Below are 9,489 nucleotides of genomic sequence, written 5' to 3' on the forward strand. Positions count from 1 at the left end.
TTTCTATGGAGGTGAGGGTGTGTCTTCCTGTTACAAAAAACAAAGAAACAAGAAGGACAAAAACGTTTTGCATTTACAGACATGAACCGTTAGTACAGATTGTAAATCTGGAGACGTTCCCTGGGGAAATTTGACAATGAGGCAGCCACAGACCATGACAGGAAGCCAGGCCTTAGCAGCACCGGCTCCTGCCCTGGAGACAGCCCCGAGCTCAGTGTCCGGGCGCCCCCTGGTGGTCACGGGGACCCCTGCAGGGAGGTTTGTGTCTGGGCGCCCCCTGGTGGTCACGGGGATCCCTGCAGGGAGGTTTGTGTCTGGGCTCACACTGACCTCGCCTCACTGTGTCTCTAGTACAGTAATACACGGCCGTGTCCTCGGCTCTCAGGCTGTTCATTTGCAGATACAGCGAGTTCTTGGCGTTGTCTCTGGAGATGGTGAATCGGCCCTTCACGGAGTCAGCGTAGTATATGGTTTTACCAGTGTAACTAATGAATGAGACCCACTCCAGTCCCTTTCCCGGAGCCTGGCGGACCCAGTGCATGCCATAATCACCAAAGGTGTATCCAGAGGCTGCACAGGAGAGTCTCAGGGAAGCCCCAGGCTTTACCAAGCCTCCCCCAGACTCCACCAGCTGCACCTCACACTGGACACCTGCAAACACAGAGAAAGCCTGGTCAGAAACTGGCACACAAACCCACTGTTTCTCTCATATCCACTCACACTGAATCTCTCAAGTTTTCCCTGAATCACCTTTTAAAATAGCAACAAGGAAAACCCAGCTCAGCCCCAACTCCATGGTGGGTCTTCTGTGTTCAGGGCTGATCCCCAAGTGGAAGTGCCTTGGAACCCAGGGCTAAGGCTCCTCTCTCAGAGCTGCAGGGTCAGGGTTGGGTCGGTTTTCATCAGTAGAGGGAGGACCCTATTTGCATGTCTCCTACTATATAGCAAGCTTCAGGGTGGGACGCTTGAGGAGTAGGCTGTACCTAGATAATAAGACGGTGCCCTGCAGAAGTTTGCAGATAATGATGGAATTTGGAAAATATGCTGCCTTATTATGAAATTGTACTGTGATAAGCACTTTGCCCTGATCACCCTATTTCATCTTTAAATATTTGTGTAAATTATGTTCTGTAGGAGTCAATATTTTCTCCATTTACAGATGTGGAAGTGAACCCACACGTGGTGGGGACTCTGTATGCATCTAGGAGCTCCTGTCTGGAATGCGTGAAGCCCAGTATCTGGCCCTGTGCTCCTTGTCACTGGTTCTGACTGCTCCCTAAACCAACTCCAGGACAAAGCTGGACGTTCCTACTGTGGTTTTCAGAACCCACCTTCCGTAATAAGAGCATGTGTGATGTTGCCGCATTCCAGCTCTCACCTGAAAATGTGGAGAGAACTAGGGGCCAGGCACATTAATTTTCAGGTACTTGTGACATTTAACATATTTTTGTATCTTTCTATTATTCCATGCCTGTCTAAATTTCCATTTGTTTGCTTGTAATACATTCTACGTGGCTTAATTGAAAGATAATAAACTTCATATATTTAAAATGTACAATTAATAAACGTGATGTGACTGTCATCATTATCAAGAAAGTGGACAAGTGAATTCTTCTCAACATTTCCTCTTGTTCTGCTGTATTCCTCCTCCTCTCCCCTTCCCTTCTTCTATTATTTCCCCTGGCAACTACTGATCTTCATTATATTTTTTTAGATATATCTTTATTTACCAGAATTTATAAAAATGAAATTACATTGTATATATTCTTATTTGTTTGGCTTATTTTACTCAATATAAATACTCAGCTATTTTACCTTGTTGTTCTGTGTCTCAGGCATTTATTTATTATAAATGATGGGTAGTATTTTAGTGAACAAATATACTATAATTTGTCTTTCTATTAAGCAACTGTACAATATTTGCATTCTTTTATTACTCTGGGTCTTACCAAAAAAATCTGCAACTCAGTTTTGAAATGTACGTAGATGAAGAATGTATTTTGCTTATTTTTTTACAATAACAACATCAACAATAACAGGTAAACAGAGAAGATGGAGTTTTGTAAATTTTTAAAAATATTTTAAATACTTGAAGTTTTAAGAGAAACATCAAATCTGAAATCCAGGGAGTGGCCAGTTCTTGTAGGCAGTAACAAGGCCAGGGTATGAGCTGAACTGGGGCAGAGTCTGGCATATAAAATGTGGGCTACTACAAGATAAAAACACACATATATATTGGATTGCTTGAAGTCAAGTGTGGTAAATCTATTGTGTGAATTTCTCAGGGACCACATACTGAAGAGCTTTCCTATCCTCTTGAATCATTTTATCCCAATAATGGGGAAAGTCACAAAAATCTTTGTCTGCCAATGTGTGTGTCTGAGAGAGAAAAAAGAACCCACACTCTGAAATGCATTTGAACCTACCTCCTTTATCCTCTTTGCAGAACTAAGAAATTACTCTGCAGGGGCAAGCCACCAAAACCAGTATCTTAGGGGCACTCAGGCAATCCTTTAGGAACTGAGATGGGAAAAGAGATCTTCACCTAAGTTCCATTGAGAACTACCTCCCCCTTTCTTACTGAATCGGAGCCTTAATCTCCAGGTCAGTTCAGCAAATCTGGAAGGTGATAACACCATAATAGAACATTGGAGCTGTGGGCGGGAACAACTGGGGAAAACAAGAGGACTCTCCCCAGGGAAAAGAGCAAGAACACACAGACGGACATCTCATCTGGAGGAAGTTCAGAAACACTGGAAAGCTGACACCCAGACTCAGGATCACAATATGGACCCATGACAGGTCAGAAAACATCCCTTTATTCTCTTGCCTTCAACCAATTTTACAATTGTCAGTTGAATATGATATCTTTTTTAAAATTATACTTTAAGTTCCAGGGTACATGTACACAACGTGCAGATTTGCTACATATGTATACATGTGCCATGTGGGTGTTCTGCACCTGTTAACTCGTCATTTACATTAGGTACATTACATATCTCCCAATACTATCCCTCCCCCTCCCCCACCCCACGACAGGCCCCGGTGTGTGATGTTCCTCACCCTGTGTCCAAGTGTTCTCATTGTTCAATTCCCAACTATGAGTGAGAACATGCGGTGTTTAGTTTTCTGTCCTTGTGATAGCATGCTCAGAATGATGGTTTCTTACTTTATCCATGTCCCTACAAAGGACATGAACTCATCCTTTTTATGGCTGCATAGTATTCCATGGTGTATATATGCCACATTTTCTTAATCCAGTCTATCATTGATGGACATTTGGGTTGGTCCCAAGTCTTTGCTATTGTGAATAGTGCCGCAATAAACATACGTGTGCATGTGCCTTTATAGCAGCATGATTTGTCATTCTTTGGGTATATATGCCCAGTAATAGGATGACTGGGTCAATTGATATTTCTAGTTCTAGACCCTTGAGGAATCACCACACTCTCTTCCACAATGGCTGAACTAGTTTACAGTCCCATCAACAATGTAAAAGCATTTCTATTTCTCCACATCCTCTCCAGCACCTGTTGTTTCCTGACTTTTTAATGATCACCATTCGAACTGGTGTGGGATGGTATCTCATTGTGGTTTTGATTAGCATTTCTCTGATTGCCAGTGATAATGAGCATTTTTTCATGTATATGTTGGCTGCATAAATGTCTTCTTTTGAGAAATGTCTGTTCATATGTTCATACCCTTTGCCCACTTTTTGATGGGGTTGTTTGATTTTTTCTTGTAAATTTAAGTTCTTTGTAGATTCTCAATCTTAGCCCTTTGTTAGACAGGTAGATTGTAAAAATTTTCTCCCATTCTGTAAGTTGCCTGTTCAATCTGATGGTAGTTTCTTTTGTGGTGCAGAAACTCTTTAGTTTAATTAGATCCCACTTGTCACTTTTGGCTTTTTTTGCCATTGCTTTTAGCGTTTTAGTCATGAAGTCCTTGCCCATGCCTATGTCCTGAATGGCATTCCCTAGGTTTTCTTCTACGGTTTTTATGGTTTTAGGTCTAACATTTAAGTCTTTAATCCATCTTGAATTAATTTTTGTATAAGGTGTAAGGAAGGCATCCAGTTTCAGCTTTCTACATATGGCGAGCCAGTTTTCCCAGCACCATTTATTAAATAGGGAATCCTTTCCCCATGTCTTGTTTTTGTCAAGTTTGTCAAAGATCAGATGGTCATAGATGTATGGTATTACTTCCAAGGGCTCTAACCTGTTCCATTGGTCTATATCTCTGTTTTAGTACGAGTACCATGCTGTTTTGGTTACTGTAGTCTTGCAGTATAGTTTGAAGTCAGGTAGCATGATGCCTCCAGCTTTGTTCTTTTGGCTTAGGATTGTCTTGGCAATACGGGCTCCTTTTTGGTTCCATAGGTACTTTAAAGTAGTTTTTTTTTTTTCCAATTTTGTGAAGAAAGTCATTGGTAGCTTGATGGGGATGGCATTGAATCTATAAATTACCTTGGGCAGTATGGCCATTCTCACAATATTTATTATTCCTATCCATGAACATGGAATGTTCTTCCATTTGTTTGTGTCCTCTTTTATTTCATTGAGCAGTGGTTTGTAGTTCTCCTTGAAGAGGTCCTTCACATCCCTTGTAAGTTCAATTCCTAGGTATTTTATTCTATTTTAAGCTATTGTGAATGGGAGTTCACTCATGATTTGCTCTCTGTTTGTCTGTTATTGGTGTATAGGAATGCTTGTGATTTTTGCACATTGATTTTGTATCCTAAGACTTTGCTGAAGTTGCTTATCATCTTAAGGAGATTTTGGGCTGACACGATGTGGTTTTCTAACTATACAATCATGTCATCTGCAAACAGCTACAATTTGAATTCTTCTTTCCTTAACTGAATATGCTTTATTTCTTAATATGTTCTGGAAAACCCGGCAAAATGGACACATTAGGGAACTCTTAGAAGAACTCCTATATCCCAGATTCCGGGCAAGTATAAAGGTGGAAGTCAACGCAAAAAGAAGTAACACTGAAGCTAATAAAACTGCCACACTATATCATATCCTCAGAAGAGAAAACTGCTGAGAGAGTCACAGATGTTATCAAAAATATCAAGGCTTAGCCTCTGATCTTAAATACAAATGAATGAGAAAACATCATTATCAACTTTGTTTAGATAATTTGTGCCAGATTATTTCAAATGCATATTTGTTGCATTTCAACTCTACAGTTTATAGACAAACTGGTTATCAGATTAAATAAACAAATTGAGGGAATAGCAGAGGTTAATTCTTGACGAGGTGTGACCCAGCTAGCCACAAAATCCTGGGAGAACCCTAACATTGGGGCCTAGACAGAAACCAAGCCACAGGGCCCTTTGGACACATTTAGGTAAACTTTCCTTATGGGGATGTGAATGTATTTTATTTATCATCTATCTGTTCTCCATGTCCTGAAATAATTCCTTGAGAAAAGGCTACAGCCCTTTCAGATGGTTAAAAACTTTTGTATTTTGTATTTTTAGCCTCTAACCTGCCAGGTTTTGCATGTGCATCAATTAAGTGAAGCACACCCATGAAAGGAACTATTATAAAGTGATTCTGTGATGCATGGCTGATACTAAAGCACAGCATTGTTATAACCTCCCATAATCTTCCACATAAGTTTAGAAGAATTATATTCTTACATTAAAATTATCATAATTTTAACAAACCCTGGAACTCCCTTGGACAAATGTACTCATACTAGCACTGTGGCATTATGGTCCTCTGCCCCAAGGATGCTTCCGTTATTGTCCTATGACTTGGTAGCTGGAAAAAATACATTTAGAGGTTTTACCTCCAATACTAGCCTGTGATCCTGAGGAGATGGCCTAACCCGAGGAGAGGGAGGCTCCAGGTCATATGGACTCACATGAGGTGTCCGCTTCTGCCCATCCTGCAGCCACTTCCAGAAATCTTCAGGAGACAGGGGTGCAGATGGTCCTTCGAGACAATCAAATGAGATCTGGAACTGAAGAAAAAGATAATGATCTGGAATAAATTTTAAAAATTAAAATAAAAAACTTTAAACTCACAAATTATGGTTGTTTATATTTACCAGGTAATAAGCAATGTTATGATTTGTGAATACAATATGGAATAACTAAGATAATTAAGAAATGATTAAGATAATTATCATTCATCACCTCAAATTCTTATCATTTATTGTGACAACCACATTTGAAATGACCATTATTTAACAGTAGTTAAATGAACAAATATAAATTAATTGATGTAAATAATTAAAAACAACCAAAACCAATTATGAAATACTCAAATAATTCACATTAACTCATCACTAAGTTTGATTCTTTAGAACATATTTTTAGAATTAATTTATTGTAATATTTATTATGAATTCCTACACATATATGCATATGTCTGTGTATTTATACATTTTTCTTTATTTCTTTCTTTCTTTTTTATTTTTTTGAGATCCAATCTGGCTCTGTCACCCAGGCTGGAGTGCAGTGGTGCCATTTTAGCTCACTGCATTCTCTGCCTTCCATGTTCAAGTGATTCTCCTGCTTCAGCCTACCGATTAGCTGGGATTGAAGGCGTGCGCCAATACGCCCAGATACGTTTCGCATTTTTAGTAGAGACGGAGTTTCACTATGTTGCCCAGGCTGGTCTCGAACTCCTGGCCTCAAGGGATCCGCCCCCGCTAGGGTTTCCAAGGTGCTGGGATTACACGCGTGAGCCACCACGCCTGGCCTATACATCTTTCTATGTTTATAAATTTACGTCCCTATAGCTTTGTAGCTGCTGATGTCAACAAATGTTAATAAAACTCTGGAAGAATCGGTGCAAATAATTAGGAATGTTTATTTCATTAAAGTGTATTCTTTTATATATATATATAATTTTTAAATTACTAAAATTTAAATACTAACAATAATAAATTCATAATAAACACAAGTAATAAAATATCACAGCCTGTAATGCTCCAGAGTCCGGCAAACACAAATCTGACTTTTCCAGCTGATGACAAAGGAAACCTCCCCCAGCACCTGCTCCTGGAACCTGTCCCGTCCTCAGTGGGTCCCGAGCGCCCCCTGGTGGCCCCGCGCGCCCCTGCAGGGAGGTTTGTGTCTGGGCTCACACTGACCTCGCCTCACTGTGTCTCTAGTACAGTAATTCACGGCCGTGTCCTCGGTTTTCAGGCTGCTCATTTGCAGACTGGCGATGCTTTTGGAATCATCTCTGGAGATGGTGAATCTGCCTTTCACAGACGCGGCGTATTCTGCTGTCCCACCATTAGCTTAGTTTCTAATTAAACCTACCCACTCTGGCCCCTTCCCTGGAGCCTGGCGGACCCAGCTCATGCCATAATCACCAAAGGTGAATCCAGAGGCTGCACAGGAGAGTCTCAGGGACCCCCCCAGGCTGTACCAAGCCTCCCCCAGACTCCACCAGCTGCACCTCACACTGGACACCTGCAAACACAGAGAAAGCCTGGTGAGATACTGCACACAAACCCACTGTTTCTCACACTCATGTCCACTCACACTCAATCTCTCAAGTTTTCCCTGAATCACCTTTTAAAATAGCAACAAGGAAAACCCAGCTCAGCCCCAACTCCATGGCTGGTCTTCTGTGTTCAGTGCTGGTCACCAAGTGGAAACTCCTGGGAATCCCAGGCTGGGGCTCCTCTCCCAGAGCTGCAGAGTCAGGGCTGGGCTGGATTTATCAGCAGAGAGAGGATGGTATTTGCATGTCTCCTACTATATGGCAAGCTCTGGGGTGGGACGCCTGAGGAGAGGACGGTTCCCAAATGAGATGACTGTGCCTTGCAGTAGTTTAATGACAATGATGATATTTGGAAAATATGCTGTCTTACTATAAAACTATGCTGTGATAAACACGGTGAAATGATCACCCTATTTTATATGTACATATTTGTGTAAATTATGTTTTGTCAGAGCCAATGGTTTCTCTATGTAGAAATGCTAAGTATGTGTCTAAGAGCTCATGTCTGGGATGAGTAAACCCCGATACCTGAGCCTGTGCTCCTCATCACTGGCCCCAATTACTCCCTGAACCAGCTCCAGGACAGAGGTGGACGTGCCTAGTGTGATAACAAATGTGATACTTTGTTTAGAATTGATTACTTTTTTATAATTTATGCTCCCCCTTTAGGCAGCACCACAGAAGAATGTTCTCAGAATCCTTCCTGATCCTCTATGAGTTCCTGGTGCAGCTCCTGGAGAATAAGCTTGCGTGGGGAGGGAGCCCTCCTCATGTGCAGCCCAGAGGCTGTCCCGTCACCTCACCCACCACTGTCCTTCAGTCACTTCCTGAACACTTATGAGTTAATCTTCCTGAAACATGGGGTATTTGGCAGTGTCTTTCCCAGGTAAGAAAATACTTCCGTTCTGTTTATCTCTGCAGGCCCCTGTCCCTTTCTTGAGCACGGGTTGCTGTTGAGTGTGTGGCGGTGGATACTTGGTGGGAGGAGGTTTGTGAGCATCTTGTCACCTTCCCGAGTGCGCCCCTCATGGGGTTGACACTGACAAGCGCGCGATGGGCTTGCTTAGCTGGAGGATGACAGGTACTTTTGTGACCTGTGACCACTGTGAGGCTCTCCCGCTGCAAGGCCAGTGAGACTCAGGCCTCTGGCTAAAGTGCAGCCAGCAAAGGATACAGTGCCCAACCCTGAGAGCTCCTTTCAGGTGCCCAACCACTTTGTAAAGGAAGCTGTTTTCCTGCCTGGATCCCATGCATGTGTTTGCGTTTTCTGCACAAGGGGCTTTATCCAGAAAAGAGCTTATCATGTTTAGAATCCAGCTGAAGGGAATTATTCACGAAGTCCCTCCTGACCCAAGTCTCCATTTCTCATTAAAGGTCATTATTTATGGGATTCACCAGAAGCTGCTGGCTTTCCGAGGCACAGACCTGCCTCTATACCAGTGTCCTCAACCTTTTTGACGTCAGGGAACCGTTTCGTGGAAGACAATTTTTCCATGGATGAGGGTGGCGGGTGGTTACGGGATGAACCTGTTCCACCTGCAATCATCAGGCATTAGATTCCCATAGGGAGCGCTCAGCCTAGATTCCTTGCATGCAGAGTTCACAATAGAATTTGGCTCGTAGGATAATCTAATGTGCAGCTGATCTGACGGGAGGCGGAGCTCAGGCAGTGATGCTCGCTCGCCTGCACTCAACTGCTGCTGTGCGACCTGGTTCCTAACACAACACACACCTTAACGGATCCACAGCATGGGGATTTGGGACCCCAGCTGTAAACACTTGGAAACCTTACCCTAGGGGAGGGGCCTATAAAACCAGGAGAAACAGGAGCTCCAAGTCAATGTACATTTTATGGATGCTTGAGGAAAGAGTGCAAAGAGCAATGGCCCCGCCCGCTTTCCCTCTACCTGGCGTAATTCCCCGTGACCCACTTGAAGAACCTGGGGTACATCAAGGTAGCTTAGGCTTGTTACACCAGGGACCACCAGAAAAGGAAACAATGAATGTGTCCATG

At 42.5% G+C, this 9,489-nt stretch overlaps 1 gene segment (V, D, J or C); it reads right to left on the reverse strand.

Moving 5' to 3' along the window:
- Positions 1–875, reverse strand: LOC135964472 (immunoglobulin heavy variable 3-48-like). The segment is given in 2 exon segments: positions 1–651; positions 751–875. Coding segments are annotated over 2 exon segments (486 nt in total).
- Between the last annotated feature and the right edge of the window lie 8,614 nt (positions 876–9,489).

Source organism: Macaca fascicularis, chromosome 7 (genome assembly GCF_037993035.2).
Source record: "Macaca fascicularis isolate 582-1 chromosome 7, T2T-MFA8v1.1".
Classification (NCBI taxonomy): Eukaryota; Metazoa; Chordata; class Mammalia; order Primates; family Cercopithecidae; genus Macaca; species Macaca fascicularis.